This window comes from Xyrauchen texanus, chromosome 24 (assembly GCF_025860055.1).
Source record: "Xyrauchen texanus isolate HMW12.3.18 chromosome 24, RBS_HiC_50CHRs, whole genome shotgun sequence".
NCBI lineage: Eukaryota > Metazoa > Chordata > Actinopteri > Cypriniformes > Catostomidae > Xyrauchen > Xyrauchen texanus.
The window spans coordinates 12,083,085-12,101,931 of record NC_068299.1 but is presented as its reverse complement, the minus strand read 5'-3'; the positions used below and the strand labels follow the sequence as shown (position 1 = coordinate 12,101,931).

The 18,847-nt window shown below is 40.7% G+C and overlaps 1 protein-coding gene across 1 annotated transcript in view; it reads left to right on the top strand.

The window, feature by feature from the left end:
* The window catches only part of LOC127618298 (neurofilament medium polypeptide-like), a 741,913-nt gene that overhangs the window by 682,806 nt on the left and 40,260 nt on the right, over positions 1-18,847 (top strand). The window contains exons 8-9 of the mRNA XM_052090681.1: positions 3,847-3,891; positions 10,259-10,297. Coding sequence (XP_051946641.1) covers positions 3,847-3,891; positions 10,259-10,297 — 84 coding nt within the window. The remainder of the gene's footprint in view (positions 1-3,846; positions 3,892-10,258; positions 10,298-18,847) is intronic.

Below are 18,847 nucleotides of genomic sequence, written 5' to 3'. Positions count from 1 at the left end.
TGAAGGCCGCTATTGAAGCATCTTGGTCTTCCATAACACCTCAGCACTGCCACAGGCTGATAGCATCCATGCCACGCCGCATTGAGGCAGTAATTAATGCAAAAGGGGCCCAAACCAAGTACTGAGTACATATGCATGATTATACTTTTCAGAGGGCCGACATTTCTGTATTTAAAATCCTTTTTTTATTGATTTCATGTAATATTCTAATTTTCTGAGATTCTGAATTTGGGGTTTTCATAAGCTGTAAGCCACAATCATAAAAATGATATCAAATAAAGGCTTGAAATATCTTACTTTGCTTGTAATGAGTCTATATAATATATTAGTTTCACCTTTTAAGTTGAATTACTGAAATTAATGAACTTTTGCACGATATTCTAATTTTTCGAGTTTCACCTGTGTATGTGTATATATATAAATATATATATATATATATATGTATGTATATGTGTGTGTGTGTATCCAGTATGAGCAACTAGAAGAATCCTGGAAAAATGGAAATGTATTGGTCAGAAGGTGTGTGAACCATTTTTTCATCAATAAACTTGATATAAAATAGACATAAGTTTAAATTCCAAGGCAACATAACTTAAAGCAGAAGAAAAATAGTAGACCTCCAAAAAACATTTATTATAATAATTTGTACCATTAATTGGGTTTCTCACAATGTGAACTTCACTTGACTAAACATATGCTGAATAAGAACATTCATGCTTGTTTATGATTCAAGAACTTTTGACAAATTTGCCCTCGGTCTCCCCTACCTTTCAAGCACAAAAATGCATCGAGCACAAACATCTCACATTGTGCATTTAGCATAAATTAAAGTGCAAATACAGCACGCGACAGCATAGCAGTGCATAACATTTACAGCAATTTCATTGTGATATTGTATAATCAGCTGGCAACATTTTTGCAGGGAGGGCACTTGTTCTCTGAAGGTTGTCCAGAGGATTTGCTCCTTGTCCAGCATGACTCAGTATGTTATGATGTAAGTTTTTCCCCCCTCTCTTCCCCAGATAAATGCTCGCTCTGCTTTTATTCTGTGTTGAACAAAAAGAGAAACATGGCCCCTCCACCCAGAGGGAGATTTGACAGTGTTTCTCTTGTGAACAGATGACAGGAGCATTTCATCAAAGCGGAAGCATTTGCTAGAAGCAGGATATATGAGTGTGTGACCATGTGCCTGGCTGTGAGGTTGACATGCTGATGAGATCTGCTAGAAGCTTACAAAATGAAAAAACAAAGCTATTTTTAAGAAAAGGTCTTACCTCAAGTCAAGTCATTTTTTATTTGTTTAGCACTTTTCACAACACACATCTTCCATTCCTTTACAGGGAATCAAATGCAACCGTAATATCTATAAAGTCTTAGAGTGAGTGTAGTTTGCTTAAATATGATAATAATAATAATTAAATAATAATTGTATTTAGATCCCATGTGGGCAAGCTGAAGGCAACTGTGGCAAGGAACACAAAACTCCATAAGATGTTGTTTAATGGAGAAAAATAACCTTGGGAGAAACCAGGCTCACTGTGGGGGCCAGTTCCCCTCTGGCTAACATCATGAATATAATGCTAATATTAGTTATTTGTCTGCAGTGCAAGTCATGGTTTTAAATTTGTTAATGAAGTAAACCTTAAGGTCCAGTGTTTAAAGAATTTTTGTTTACAACTCTAAGATTAATGACTACTGTCTTTGATGTCCATCCCGTATTAACTGCAGAAGTTCACATTGATGCATTGTCCTTTGTTAGTTGGATGATGAAGGCTTTTGTTGGCAATTAAATTATTGTCTATGTATTCCATTTCAAGAGTGTAGTCCATCAATAGGCAAAGGTGATGCAGGCAGAGATCAATGTGGTGTATTGCAGTTCAACCAGCAGGTCATTTCGGTGAGGTTTTTGGGGTCCAAGGTTCAGACAGTAGCATATGAAGTATCCGATGTCTTACAGTTGGAGCTGGCATCAGTTCATCCTCTGAAGTCAAAAGACTGAATTGATGTCTGGCTAGCACCGGCTGTAGTTTGTCATCATCACTCAGCGACACGTAGCAATGGAGACCGACACCAAGCTGGACTGGCCGTCTCTGGTAACCTCGGGATATGAATGAGACAAGGAAACAAATAGAATAACAGTAGAAGTTTCAATCTAGAAGCAGTTAGTTTTTTCTTATTTGTAGAATATTTTAAATAGTTTTAATACTTGTTATTTTCAAGCATAATTTGTATAGCCTTTACAATTTTGTAACCTAAAAAATGGCCTTTGAATCAAACCAGATTTTCAAAGTCACATTTCTTGTAAAAAAATATTTTGATAAAATATTTTGAAATACAGATGAAGTCTGGCAGAATATATATAATTAAGAGATAGCAGTGTATGAATTGGAACCTGTTTGGTTTGTGGTAATAGCTAACAGATGTCAGGGATGATTAACGATCTTTAACCAACCAGGGAACAGCCTTGGCTGCTGACGTCTTGCTTCAGGTCCAGTAGGTTTGGCATCATACAAGAGCAGAGAAGAGTTTCATGCAGGAAAAAGAGAAAGAGATTCAAAATTCAGGGGGCATATTTTCTTTTTGGCAAGAATTTGAGCTGGGAGTGTATAAAAAAGTGTGGAACAAGAACAAAAGTACAAGAAAAGAAAAGGAAGAGAGCCGGAGACACAGCAGGGTTAAAGAGACCAGTAGACCTGCACAAGGGACGATGAAAGTGAACAACAGAGAAGAGGATAAAAGGGATCTGAGCACTGAAGGGATGCTGATCTCTGCGTATTCAGCTAACAGACTGGTGATAGGTCTGAAATACTTGTCCTTTCACTTTAGTACTTACCTACTGTTAGATCAAATCACTTGACTTTTCGGACAGTGCCCCTCAACTGGTGGGATGCAAAAATGGGTCATAAGTCAGTTTTGATATGGTTGTGCAGCTAGGAAGAAAAAACTATGTTAAATGCAAATAATAATATGCAACTAGTTATTTATTCATGTTTATTTGGGACCTCAGAATAAAAGGAGGTTTTAATAAAAGGTAAAAAGGGAGGGTAAATGTTTGCAAAGTATATTAGTATGAGATCTTGTACAAGTTGGCCTGTACAAAAACGTTCACAAAGGGATAGTAGGTTAGCTAAAATGTTTTGCCTATATTTTATCGATTTGAAACTCTGTCTTTAATTGGTTGGTCTCCAACATGTTCACACGGAAGTCAGCATGTTGCTACCGATTGTTCCAGTATCCTGAAATCAGCTCGATTCTGCCAGGTCACTTGTTAGCGCCATGTTCCATTAAACATCAGAGTGTTTGGGTCACCACTTAATCTTTGATGTGTAATCTGCTACCTGAAGCAAACCAGCTGAGAACCACTACTATTGGCAGGCTTCCTCATCTGAAACTCTGGATGCTTCTCCAAATGGTAAATTTATTTGCTGCTTGGATAATATCAAACAGCACGATTGTCTTTCCACAGATAAGCGTTTTATTGCAGCCTGATCTCAAATAATACATCAATCCAGATCAAACATACTGTGAGCTCTCGGCTTGTCTCTGCTCAGCTTTCATTAGAACTAACTGCCTGAGGGACTCAACAAACCACATATTTTCAATCCTTAGAGAAACCTTGGATTTAATGTAAAAACAATGCTTGTTCTGCCTGTTTCCTGTTCAGGCCTGTTCTTAGTTCTCGCAAAGGGCCATTGCTGTAAATAGATGTATTGTTTTCCTGCTTTGCTAAATTCTCGTTACACCACAAATAAGGATGAGCCCGCAAATATTCGCATACACCAGGCTGTTTTTTGATCATGTTGGGTTTGCTATTGTAGCTTCTGACCCCTCCGTTCTTTCTCACAGATAATGACGGCCATGAGGAGGAGGAAGATGCCAAGATGGAGGACGGTGAGTGACACTTTTTTTTCTAATGCAGTGTCCACATTTGCAAACAAGACATCCAATATCCCGGGGTCAGATTATATTTTATCCATGGCATCTGAATTGCGATATAGGTCCATGATTATTCGTGCCTTTTTGTTGCACGTGACAGCACTATAATTTCCTGTGAAAAAAAAAAAAAGAGGCTGCATTTTCTTAGCAGATCCCTGAAACAATTTTGCTCGTGCACAGGGGACGTGCCTTTGGTCTTTCCGTAAGTTAATTGAGATGAGCGATGCAGGGTGATGTACTGAATGGTTTTGGACCGTAGTCAGATTGATTGAAAGCTAATCTGACCTACATGCCACATTGTCATGGCAATGACAATATCAAACATCATCAATTTGGAATGTAATTTTCTCAGTGGGTCTAAGTATGACAACTTGTCCTAACAAGATGTGATGCGATTCCAGCAATTCATGCAGTTCACTCCAGTGTTGCCAACTTAGCGACTTTGTCACTAGATTTAGCAACTTTTCAGACCCCTTTAGCGACTATTTGGACACATTTTTGCTACTTTCCATAGAAGAGTCGCCAGTACCGCCAGTACTGCTGCGCGAGGTCGTGCTTGCAGACAGAGGAGCAGTACATTCAGTTGACTGCACGGCAGCTGACACAGACGTGAATGAGCTGCACATGTGCAAACAGAGTTGCCAAGAACCAATCAATAATCTCTATGGTTTTCTCCTCCTTTGTTTTAATTTAAACAATTTAATTTGACCATTAATTTCTTGCTTATCACTCACTGTTACACAGATGGAGGCTGTGTGAGAGAAAAAGACATTCTGCCACTTCTAACTTTCTCTCTGAGTGATCATTTAAATGTAAATATAGCCGAAATCACAGCACAGCCATTGTCTTTAACTCATGTTATAAAATCAGGATTTTATCAGTGCAGAGCAGCAGCTTGGAATTTGCTTTGAAGTGACAACTGGTTAACATTTAGTCTTAATGGGCAGCGTTTCAGTCACTATTTCCATTGTCTGACAACAGAAACAGAACGAATATATACATGAGAACAGCTTTATTGGGAATTTGGCGGTAGAGTATGTGAGCACAGATAGTAGGAGAGAAGCAAACAGAAAGGCAGAATGCAAATACGACATGATGGCATCATGAATATGCTAATTGACGCATGATGTCATCTAGTGACTTTTATCGACTTTTTTAGCAGGCTTTAGCCACTTTTCATTGAAAGTAGTTGGCAACACTGATTGGATCTATCTGTCCACACCAGGCATGATGCGACATCACTATATACATACACTAAAATTAGGAAAACAGCAATTGCAGATGTAAAAGTCAGCTCATTTTCTCACATAAGCTCTGTAGCGCTTTCTACGGCAAGCCCAGAGGGGGATAACTCAATCACACACATACACAGGGAAAAGCTACTTTACGAAGTCTGTTCCGATTGTTTATTTTACACGGTACTCCTGATGCTATTTCGCCGATCTCCATGTGACAGGGAAGCAGAGAGAAATTTTGAATGAGCCGGTATGTCTCCCCACTGCCATTCTGATCTTGTGTGTGTGTGTGTGTGTGTGTGTGTGTGTGTGTGTGTGTGTGTGTGTGTGTGTGTGTGTGTGTGTGTGTGTGTGTGTGTGTGTGTGTGTGAGACTGTGTGACAGAGTTCTGTCTGAAGAGAATGAGAACTCAAGCACAGCATTCGGTAGGTGTGCGACACCTTTGACCAAAATTATGTTGTTCTGAACCGGCAATTGAGATGCTGGCTTTAATATACTGCAATAAAAATAATTTGAGACCCATTTGTTGACTGCACTGCCTGGCACGACGTCGCAGAAATAGAAACCATTCCAAAAATTGAAAGCCCTGTTGCTGTTGCTCGTCGTGTGTCGTGCAGCTGGTTAGGAAAAAAACTCTATTTAACATGGAAAAGATTTATTTTATCACGGTGTTGATTCACCTGGTTAGGACACAGTGTAAACCATATTTTAACGGTGGTGCATTCACATGCAGATTGTCTCACCTTCTTTGTTGACTTCCAAGCAAACAGACAAGATTACAAGGCCTTCATCTGGATGCTGTACATTCACATAGAGACAAAAGGAGATATGACATAAAAGCATTTTATTGTGACTAATTTGTTTGTTTACTGGAGGAGCCAAATAGATGGTGCCAGGTACAGCATTATAAATGATTTAGGGCTAAGCTAATTTGCAACGCTAGACCTTAAATCTGGTTTACACACACAATAGTCACAAATCTGCTAAAGCAACTGTCAAAAAGACAGCTTAGCATCTTTCTACTGTAATATAATCTGGGTTTGTCTCTTGGTTTAGGATAGATTACAAAACCAGTGCAGGTGTGATACTACTAGTTTAAAAGAAAGTTGTGGCCTATATTAGCGATTTGGTCAGATTACAGTAGGGTTTTTATGGTAATATGACTTAAGAACTGTGAAATATTGACATGAAAAATTAGCCCAGGTCAAACATGTCTCCAGCATTCACATACACTCCATAGAATTATAGGACAGACATTTTCTGGCAGGGTAACATGGCGAGCATTAATGGTTTCCACAAATGTTAGGTGATTGAAAATGCAGAGCGTAAGAGAACATTTTTATACCTAAACGACATGCTGCATGTGCAGCCAACAAAGCAGGTCTGCATGCCATGATTTTAAAACTAATGTGAGAAAGTGTTCACAGGATTGTAACTGTAACTTCAGACAACAATAAAAACCAGATCCAAACTCTCCACGAGTTTTCCAATATTGTTGCTATCGTTAATGAAAACTACAATGAAAACTTGATGAAAAAGTTTTCGTTAACAGAAATAAAAATAAAAACGTATCTTATGAATAATAACTTATTAAAATAATCTAAAATAGATGTTCAAGACTCTAAAGTATGGCTGGGTGGCATAATGAATATTCACAATATTATCATGTTTAGTTTGCTGGCAATATAAAATGAAGCCATGTCGTGAATATCATGATAATTTTGATGTGCTTTTTATTTTGCCAGTACATCTCCTAAAACTAATTTCATTTTCCTTCCTTGTTGGGATTCACAAAGAATCAAAAAAGCATCAAATAAAATGTATTCCTCAAAATAATAATTATAATAATAATGGTCAACTTTTTTCCAAATAAATATGTTTTTTATTTTCTGAAAATTTTTTTATAAAATAAAATACTTTTAGGCCATTTTAGAGCAAGGACATAGTTATTGAGATATTATTTTAATATTGGTTAAAGGCTGTAAAATATAATATCATTGATATGATGTATAGTACAGTATATTAAATATAATATAATGTAAAATATATGTAAAATATAGTAAAATGTAACATCATTGTTGTAGCCATATTGCCCAGCCCTACTCCAAAGCTTAGTGAAATAATACAAATAATTAATCAAATAAAAATAACCACAAACTGGTTCATTTTTGATACACAGTAGATTATAAAATTGGATACCTTTACAACACGCCTTCATTAAGGTAATAACACCAGACAGTCCTGAGAAGTTTAATGTTGTTGAAAAGTTAAATGATAGAAGTTAAACAAAAACAAAATCACAAATAAACTTTGAATACTAAAAACTAAAACTCATAGAGTAAAAACTTAATAGAGGAAAAACAATTAGAAATTAAATCTAAGTTATACATTTAAAACTAATAACCCTGTTCCTAATTACTCTTCGACAGACAATACATTTTTCATCACCTAACATTCAAGGTGGGATTAAGACTCCTTAGTGCCCCTGGGCATGAACTCATGCATTCAACACCATTTTATATCTCATTGGAAAAAAATTCTCTGGATTGTAATTTTTTATAAAAACTGATAATTGCAATTTCGTACCTGTGAATGGAAATCTGCCACAGCAGTATCTATAAAAGCATTTTTTTTAAATCATCATCCAGTAATAATAAACAACTGTGATTGGCCCATCCTGGACAGCACTGACAAAAGTAAAAGTGACCACTTTGACACACACTTCATTAATGGTACTAAACTTTAATAACCATTCAATTTAAATGTACCTAAGACAATTTTTAAAAAAGTCCATCGTATGGTGCTCCCTTGGACGTGGTACCTGGACGTGTGCCCAGTTGCCCATATGGTTAATCTTGCCTTGCTAGCATTAACATTTTATTTTGAAACAATCCAACTTGTCTAACAGACCAGTGACCTACTGTAAGTCCTTGTGTTGGGGCTTTGTGTGGTTGTGTTTACTTTGGTTGTGCTCAAAACCAGAGAGCCCATTCACCTCTTTTGTAGACGTTGTTACACCTCATTTCAAACACAGACACCACAATGACCCAACATGGCAACACCTATCAGGATTCTATTTTGTTCACAACAAACCAAGCATCATGTTTGCCCTCAGATAAACACACACACACGCACACACATTGTGACTATGCGCCCAGCTTTTACAGCCCCAGCAGTTTCTACTAGCTTAGCCTCAGTTTCATTCAGTGAATATCTGACTGGCAGCCAAGCCCTGGCCTTTAGCAGTGCTTCACTTAGCCGGGGCTCTAAATCTCGCTCTTTTTCTCTGGATCCAATTGAAAGGGTCAAATGGTTGCCATTCTCACATGGAATTGAGGCTTTTTCCCTTTTTATCCCCTATATCAGCTCTCGCTCTCTTTCCCACTCTCTATCAATCAATCCCTCTCTCTCTGTTTCTCCTTTTTCATGCTGTCTTTCACTGAAATCCCTTACACTACACATTTCCAGAACCCATTTTTTATCTGCTGGGTTTTGCAGAGGTACACAAAAGCCCCTGTTGATGCAGAATTACCTGGTGCATTTATTTGCACTCCAGCAGGGTCTACAACACAACACCAGGATATTCCTTGGCTCATTCCTCCCTTATCAGAGCAGTACAGCATGGACAATCTGTGCCTTGTAACTTTAGATGTTTTTTCATGACTTGTATATGTTAGTAAGCCGGCTTTTGTTCTTTTTCGGCTCTGAGATTAGTAGAGTTTTTATTTTAAGAGGTTTTTGAGTTCAGTGTCTACCCATAGCTATGTTTATAATGCAGCTCAATTTAATAAGTGGTGCTTGCTTTGGCAAGCTTAACTGTTACTGTTGCTCATACTTTGGGTTAAGGATTTAAACAAACCCTTATCCCTAACCATAAACATTAAACTCATTACGCACCGTTTCTCCTATGGACATGAATGTTGCCCAAAAATGCAGCTTATTGAGGAGGGGCGTGCTATACATTTTATAAGCAATTAAAAGGAAATGGAAAAATTGCATATTTAAATCCGATTTAACAACCGCACTCAAGCATCTGCATAGCAGTGCACTAGCAACCACTCAGAACACATTATTAACAGTATAGCTATGCCCCAGCCACCACCCAGAACACCCTAGCAACCACATAGCAATGCATAAATGACCACTCGGAACACCCTGGAAAATGCATAGCAGTGCACTAGCAACCACTCAAAACACATTATGATCTGTATAGCTATGCCCCAGCAACCACCCAGAACACTCTAGCAACCACATAGCAATGCATATATGACCACTCGGAACACCCTGGAAACTGCATAGCAGTGCACTAACGACAGCTCAGAACACATTAACAACTGCATAGCAACACCATTATAACCATCTAGAACACCCTAGTAATTGCATAGTAGCATTGCTAATAATAAATCAGGGCACCCTAGGAACCATATAGCAGCATGCTAACCACCCCTCAGAATACCCTAGTAACCACATAGCAACATCATAGCAACCACCCTGAACACCCTTGCAACCATATAGCAGCATGCTAACAACCACTCAGAACACATACCTTTAAGCAACTCCATAGTAGTACAGTAACAACCACTCAAAACACATTAACAACTACCCAAAACAACATAGCAACAAGCTAACAACCACTCAGAACACCCTGGCAATTGCATAGGAGCACACTAGCAACCACTTTAGCCACTGCAGAAACCCCATAGCAGCCACTCAGAGCATCCTAGCAACCACAAAGTAGCACATTAACAACCACTCAGAACACATTAGCTACGCCATAGCAACCACCAGAACACCCTAGCAACCACATAGCAGTGCGCTTACTACCACACATAATTTATTAGTAACTGAAAAGCAACATCATAGGAACAACCCAGAACATCCTAGCAACCACAATGCTGCATGCTAACAACAACCAAGAAAACATAAGCAATTACAGAGCAACGCCCCCGCAACCACCCAGAAAACCCACACATTGTTGCAGCAAGTGTTGCACGGGCAATAACCTCTTACAACTTTTTATTTTTTCCCCCAGAAACAGTAAAAATATTGTGTTCTCATCATCTCTGTGGTGTTCTTTTGTTTGACAGATAACACACAGACTAAAGGAGAAGATGATGCCACTCAAGGTATGAGAAAATCTTGATTGTGTTTGTGTGAGTCTTTCTCTCCCTAGTTTTCAAGTTTTCAAATGTATACATAAAGCTTTCAGTTCAACTGTCAAAGTCAATATCACCCAGCATTCTCTTCTTCCAAGTATTGGTGAGGAAAAGTAAGACTATCTCCACTGGATATTCTCTCAGGATGTGGAAACCTGTTTAAGGAACCATTAGCTTACAAATTTTGCCATTTCAGCCTTTTTGGTTGTGTAATACTGAAACAATTACTTGCTCCTCAATAAGATGGACCAAAGATAATTAGATTTGTACACTGGAGGGTGGTAGCAGGGTATTAACACCATAGTTTCTCCATTTGTCTTAAAGTGATAAGGTTTTTCTTTCTTTCTTTAAGATTAAAGCAGGCAGCACTTTGGCTGGCTGATATCTCAATATCTCAATTTTCAGCAATGAATAAGGTCATATCTTTGGGAAAATGATACTTAAGCAACAGCAATATATCAAGCAGGGCCATTTCTGAGCATATGGGGGCCCTAAGCGAAATCCTACTTGGATGCCCCCAGATCCAGGCCCACCAATGAATTGTAGATACATTCTCCCTTCCCTTTTGGGCCACAAGGGGTGCCTCTATAACTTTATAATTGAGCCATAACAGCTGCCTTAGTAACTTTTTTGTGTATGTAAATAGTGGTTACCATGGTTCATTTTTGGCCACATGGGGTATTTACACTTGGTCACTTCATACGTTTTTACTGATCGGATTGCTATCCGATTGAATGAACTCATTCCATTTACAAATAGCCACATCAATGCGCCAAACGGATATTAATCCAACCTCCAAATCCCATAGTGTATGCAAATAAAACAGAGTTTACATCCGTGATAGTGCTAATGCAGGGCAGCGAATTATCAGATTTATATCACCAAGAGAACAAGGCACGGTGGCACATTAGTTATGTTTTTTTAATCGTTTTTATTGATTTGCAAAAAAATAAGCTTTGCATGCACATTACTCTTCCATCAAAGCTTGCCGCAACTTTGTTTTTCATGAACAGAGGAAGCTGATATACAGGCGTGGTGGGATATTGCTTTGTATTACATATCCAGTACTCTCCCTGAGGGGATGCTCTCGAACTGAGGTTAGAGCAGAGGGGCTTTTAGCCAGCGTGCTAATGACAGAGAAACATTAGTGCTGTTCTCCCTAAAGCAGTACTTCATACATTCACATGCTCAGAGAGAGAGAGTTGGCCCCAAAAGCACTGATCTGGAACAATCAGTGTTCCTTAACGGTTACCTGTGAGAAGTGTAAAGGAAAACAATACCTCATTCCAGATCAGCTCCCACTTGCATTCTTTCACAAGTCATACCTGGTGCTTTTCTGAGTACAGAATGTGTAAATCTCAGAGGATTTTTGCAAGAACGTCAGTATTGACAAAGTGTTCTGGAGCGCATTAAAGAAACAGTTCACCCCTAAAATGAAAATTCTGTCACAGTTTACTTACCCTTAAGCCTTTCAAAACCCTATCTTTCTTTCTTCTGTGGAAGACAAAGGAGATTTTTAGAACAGAATGTCCAAACTGCTCAAGTCAAGTCAAGTGGTTTTTATTGTCGTTTCAACCATATACAGTTAGTACAGTACACAGCAAAACGACACAACGTTCCTCCAGGACCATGGTGCTACATAAAAACAACAAAGGACCAACATAGGACCACATGAGACTACACAACGAAATAAAATACCTATATAAACTACCTATATATACCTATATAAAGTGCACGTGCAAACATGTGCAAAAAGTACAGGACAGTACAACAAATTACTGACAATGAACAGGACAATAGACAGTGCAGCGCCGACCAGTACTCAGTAGTGCAAAAAGATGACAGTTTCTAAAAATGTAAACATAACATACTATGAGATAATGTTCTATGCACATAGCAGTTATTGAGGTAGCAGACAGTTATAAAGTGACAGTTATTAAAGTGCAACTCAGGACACGTGTGTGTCAAACCAGTCTCTGAGTATTGAGAAGTCTGATGGCTTGGGGAAGAAGCTGTTACACAGTCTGGCCGTGAGGGCCGAATGCTTCGGTACCTCTTGCCAGGCGGGAGGAGGGTAAAGAGTTTGTGTGAGGGGTGTGTGGGGTCAGTCCACAATGCTCGTTGCTTCTGTGGATACAGTGTTTTTTGTAAATGTCTTTGATGGAGGGAAGAGAGACCCCAATGATCTTCTCAGCTGTCCTCACTATCCTCTGCAGGGCTTTGCGGTCCGAAGCGGTGCAAGTCCCAAACCAGGCAGTGATGCAGCTGCTCAGGATGCTCTCAATAGTCCCTCTATAGAATGTAGTGAGGATGGGGGTTGGGAGATGTGCTTTCCTCAGCCTTCGAAGAAAGTAGAGACGCTGCTGGGCTTTCTTGGTGATAGAGCTGGTGTTGAGGGACCAGGTGAGGTTCTCCGCCAGGTGAACACCAAGGAATTTGGTGCTCTTGACGATCTCCACAGAGGAGCCGTCGATGTTCAGCGGAGTGTGTTCACCTTGTGCTCTCCTAAAGTCAACAACCATCTCTTTTGTTTTGTCGACATTCAGGGACAGGTTGTTGGCTCTACACCAGTTCAGTCAGCCGCTGCACCTCCTCTCTGTATGCTGACTCATTGTTCTTGCTGATGAGACCCACCACGGTCGTGTCATCGGCGAACTTGATGATGTGATTCGAGCTGTGCATTGCTGCACAGTCGTGAGTCAGCAGAGTGAACAGCAGTGGACTGAGCACACAGCCCTGGGGGCCCCAGTGCTCAGTGTGGTGGTGGTGGAGATGCTGTTCCCGATCCGGACTGACTGAGGTCTCCCAGTCAGGAAGTCCAGGATCCAGTTGCAGAGGGAGGTGTCCAGGCCCAGCAGGTTCAGCTTTCCAATCAGGTGCTGGGGAATGATTGTGTTGAATGCTGAGCTGAAATCTATGAACAGCATTCGAACGTATGAGTCCTTATTGTCTAGGTGGGTGAGGGCCAGATGGAGGGTTGTGGTGATGGCATCGTACGTTGAACGGTTTGAACGATATGCAAACTGCAGTGGGTCTAGTGAGGGGGGCAGCTGGGTCTTAATCTGCCTCATGACGAGCCTGTCGAAGCACTTCATGATGATGGGTGTAAGTGCGACGGGACGGTAGTCGTTGAGGCAGGACACTGAAGACTTCTTTGGCATGAGGATGATGGTGGTGGCCTTGAAGCACGTTGGAACAACGGCGCTGCTCAGAGAGATGTTGAAGATGTCGGTAAGAACATCTGCTAGCTGGTCTGCACATCCTCTGAGCACTCTGCCAGGAATGTTGTCTGGTCCAGCAGCCTTCCGTGGGTTGACTCTACGTAGAGTTTTCCTCACATCTGCCGTGGTAAGACAGAGCACCTGGTCGTTGGGAGGAGGGGTGGACTTCCTCGCCATCACGTCGTTCTGCACTTCAAATCGAGCGTAGAAGGCGTTCAGCGCATCTGGAAGGGAGGCATCTTTGTCACAGGCAACTGATGTTGTCCTGTAGTTGGTGATGGCCTGGATGCCCTGCCACATGCGCCGCGTGTCACCGCTGTCCTGGAAGTGACTGTGGATTCTCTGGGCGTGTGCGCGCTTTGCCTCTCTGATTGCCCGTGACAGTTTGGCCCTAGCTGTTCTTAGGGCTGCCTTATCGCCTGCTCTGAAGGCAGAGTCTCGGGACCTCAGCAGCGTGCGCAGCTCCGCAGTCATCCACGGCTTCTGGTTGGAGCGTGTGGTGATGGTCTTGAGAAAGTGACATCATCAATGCACTTGCTGATGTAGCTGGTCACTGATGCTGTGTATTCCTCCAAGTTGGTAGAATCGCCATATGTTGCAGCCTCCCTGAACATGTGCCAGTCAGTACACTCAAAACAGTCCTGAAGAGCAGAGATGGCTCCTGCTGGCCAGGTTTTCACCTGCTTCTGAAGCGGTTTTGTGCGCCTGACGAGCGGTCTGTATGCTGGAATTAACATAACAGAGATGTGGTCTGAGTAGCCGAGGTGGGGCGGGCTCCGCCCGCACGCCGCCTGGGATGTTTGTGTAAACAAGATCAAGCGCGTCAGCCCTCTCGTTGCAAAGTCCACATACTGATGGAATTTAGGGAGCACTGTCTTGAGATTTGCATGGTTGAAATCTCCGGCGACAATAAACAGTCCGTCGGGGTGAGCGCTCTGCAGTTCGCTCATAGCCCCATACAGTTCACAGAGCGCTTCCTTAGCGTTAGCTTGGGGAATGTAAACCCGGTTATGCAAACAGTGGTGAATTCCCGTGGTAGATAAAAAGGTCTGCATCTAACAGTCACAAGCTCCAACAGCGATGAACAGTAACTAGAGACTAGCATAGAGTTCTTGCACCATTCCGTGTTGATATAAACACACAAGCCACCACCGCGAGTCTTACCGCGAGAGAGCTGTATTTCTGTCGGCACTAAACGCAGGCGCAGCCCGCCTAGCTGAATGGCGGCATCCGAACTCTGTCGCTGAGCCACGTCTCCATGAAAACAAAGACGCAGCAGTCTCTAAACTCACGCCATGTAGCCTGCTGGAGTCGGATATAGTCCAGTTTATTGTCCAGGGAGCAAACATTTGAGAGCAGGATAGACGGGAGAGCCGGCCGGCTAGGGTTTGTTTTAGCCTAGCATGGACCCCGCCCTCTTTCCGCGCTTCGCTCACGACACCGCCACGACGCCCTCTCCCCGCCACCGGCATCAGGTGACGCCGAGGGCTGGAGGCCTGGTCTCCGCGAGCAAGCCGAGCACGCCGTGAGCGTCTCCTGCAGGTCATCATGCAGCTTGGTTTTGCATGAGTCTTATATTTGAGTAGTGTCTGGCGATGGTAGACACGAACACTGGTTGCTCCGATGTCCATGTGTTGCAAAAGTCGGGCTTTTTTAACAAAAATAGCACCATTGTGGATCCAGAGTGGCCGCTGCGTGCTACCGCGCCGCCATCTTGGATCATCTGACATTCAAATAGAAATGAATGGTGACCACAGATGTCAGGCAAAATTTTCAGTGATTTCCAACCAAACAAATTCCTAAGGTTGGAATATAGTGCACAGTATTTATGGACTGCTTCTGCAAAAGCTTTTTTGTCACTTTTGGAGCTTGACGGTCCTTAGACTTCATCTTTTTTCATTGTATGGAATACAGCAGCTCAGACATTCTTCTTAGCTTCTTCTCTAACCTTATAAAGCCATGAATATCATATGATACATGATTTTCTTCATTTTGGGATGCACATCTTTTTGCTTAGTAATGTTTATTGAGTGTTTTCTGAATTGAGACATTTTGAGCTTGTTAAAAATATCTGTACATTATAGAACAATCATTTTGAAATGTGTTTGTCAGATATGATAAAACAGGCTTTTAAGGTAGATCTCTCAATTATTCAGGATAGGATGAAAAAATAAACACTCAGAGTTTTGACTGTGGATACTGAAACATAATGTTTTATAAGATATATTTAAAGTGTGAACTAATATTATATGTATTTTTATGTATGCAGCCTGCTCTGTCATTTTACAAATCTCATTGTTTAACATTATAAGTAATCATGACGTCATCTTACTATAACCTCATGAGACCTAGCAAAAAAAAAATTATAGTTCCACTTTTAAGCAATTTTAAAATGACAATATAGAATTTGGTGCATAATAATAGAGTATATATACACTACCGTTCAAAAGTTTGGGGTCTGTCTATAATAGCATCTCAGTATGCTATATTGAGATGCAGGTTGGTGCTGTTTTGAATGCACGAGGGGGACTTACACAATATTAGGCAGGTGGTTTTAATGTTGTGGCTGATCTCTGTATGTGTGTGTGTGTGTGTGTGTGTGTATATATATATATATATATATATATATATATATATATATATATATATATATATATATATAGCCCAGGGTCTCCTGTCAACATACACCTTGATTAACTACTGTGGCAAGTATAGCGTTAAGTATACTTAAATAGAAAAAAGTCCTATACAAAAAATCTTTGGAGGATAATGACCTGCTGTATTAAAAATAATTTTAAAAAAATCACATAAAATCATATCACAAAATCTTGAGTGAACTGTTCATTTAACCATAGCAAACATGTTTTGTCTCAGTTAGTGAAGACATACAAGCCTTGTGCCCGCAGAACCACGGCAATGGTGATTCAATTGGTCAGACCCATCAGCGGCGGGTTGTGCCCTGAAAGAGCTGGCGAGCTGCTCAGCTGGAGAGACTGGACTTCTCGGCTGAGTTCTGGGGGATAAAGTGATTTGTGATGTAATCCATATGAAATCCACACATGGGGGAATCAGTGTGCAGAGAAATTAGAAAGATTGTTCACAGGACTGGACTGAGTGTGTTAACAGACAAGAAAAGCCCCCAGACAGCTTTTCAGATTGCCTGTCGGGCGAGTGTGTGTTTAGCGTGTGTGTATCGTGTGGCATTTGAGAGATTAAGAGGTGACAGGTTAGATGGACGAATCAGAATGCCGAGCGTCAGTTCGAGCTGTTGACTGTGTACTCAGCAGATGTAGAAGGCAGAGGGGGCATGTTTGGAAAGAGATAGAGAGATAAAGAGAGAAAATATGTGTGGAAGAAAGACCATCATATCTCTATCACTAAACATAACACATTTAGTGCACATGCAGAGTGAAATTAGTGTAATGGGCAAAATTCTATGTGGGCTGATTGGTTTTGGCTTAAACTGTTTATGAATTTACCCCAATAAAAGAAAAGTGTTTAAGGTGTTTACATGACCTTGTACATTACTGCTTATTAGGCATAATCAGTAAATGAGTGCATGTAAACACAATAATTGCTACTTTCGTAAGCTTTATTATTTAATTTTTGTTTATTTACAAAATAAGTATAAAGAACATAAATAATTAGTTATATACGTGTGTGTGTGTGTGTGTGTGTGTATATATATATATATATATATATATATATATATATATATATATATACACACACTGGTGGTCAAAAGTTTGGAATAATGTACAGATTTTGCTGTTTTGGAAGGAAATTGGTACTTTAATTCACCAAAGTGGCATTTAACTGATCACAAAGTATAGTCAGGACATAACTGATGTAAAACAGCATCATCACTTTTTGAAAAAAGTAATTTTTGATCAAACCTAGACAAACCCATTTCCAGCAGCCTTCACTCCAACACCTTATTCTTGAGTAATCATGCTAAATTGCCAACGTGATACTAGAAAATCACTTGGCATTATATCAAACACTGCTGAAAGCTATTTGGTTCATTAAATGAAGCTTAACATTGTCTTTGTGTTTGTTTTTGAGTTGCCACAGTATGCAATAGACTGGCATGTCTTAAGGTCAATATTAGGTCAAAAATGGCAAAAACATAAACAGCTTTCTCTAGAAACTCATCAGTCAATCATTGTTGTGAGGAATGAAGGCTATACAATGCTTAAAATTGCCCAAAAAACTGAAGATTTCATACAAAGGTGTACACTACAGTCTTCAAAGACAAAGAACAAATTCTGTCTGGATTTGGGGATTTTCTGCCATTCTTCTCTGCAGATCCTCTCACGCTCAGGTTGGATGGGGACCGTCAGTAGACAGCCATTTTCAGGTCTCGCCAGAAATGTTTGATTAGGTTCAAATTCGGGATCTGGCTGGCCCACTCAAGGACATTCACAGAGTTGTCCCTAAGCCACTCTTACATTGTCTTGGCTGTGTGCTTAGGGTCATTGTCATGTTGGAATGTGAACCTTCAGTCCAGTCTGAGGTCCTGAGTGCTCAGGATCAGGTTTTCATTAAGGATGTCTCTATATTTTGCTGCATTCAACCTTCCTTCAACCCTGACCATTCCCCCAGTCCCTGCATGATGCTGCCACCACCGTGCTTCACCGTTGGGATGGTAATGTGTAGGTGATGAGCGGTGCCTGGTTTCCTCCAGGCATGATTCTTGGAATTGAGGCCAAACAGTTCAGTCTTCTTTTCATCAGACCAGAGAATCTTGTTTCTCACAGTCTGCGAATCATTTAGGTGCTTTTTTGCAAATTCCAAGTGGGCTTTCTTGTGTCTTGCACTGATAGCCCATAAAGCCCAGATTGTTGGAGTTACAGCAATGGTTGTCCTTCTGCAAATTTCTCCCATCTCCTCATATGATCTCTGGAGCTCAACCGAGAGTGACCATCAGGTTCTTGGTCACCTCTCTTACCAAGACCCTTCTCCCTCGATTGCTCAGTTTGGCCTTGGCCTAGGAAGAGTCCTGGTTGTTCCAAACTTCTTCTATTTAAGAATTATGGAAGCCACTGTACTCTTGGGAACCTTCAAATCAGCCGAAAATTGTTTGTAGCCTTCCCCAGCTCTGTGCCTCGACACAATCCTGTCTCTGAGCTCTGCAGGCAGTTCCTTTTACCTCTTGACTTGGTTTTTGCTCTGAAATGCATTTTCAGCTATGAGACCTTACTTACATATTAAATCGTGTCCAATCAATGGAATTTGCCGCAGATGGACTCGAGTCAAAGTGTTGAAAAATCTCAAAGATGATCCAGAAAAATGGGAT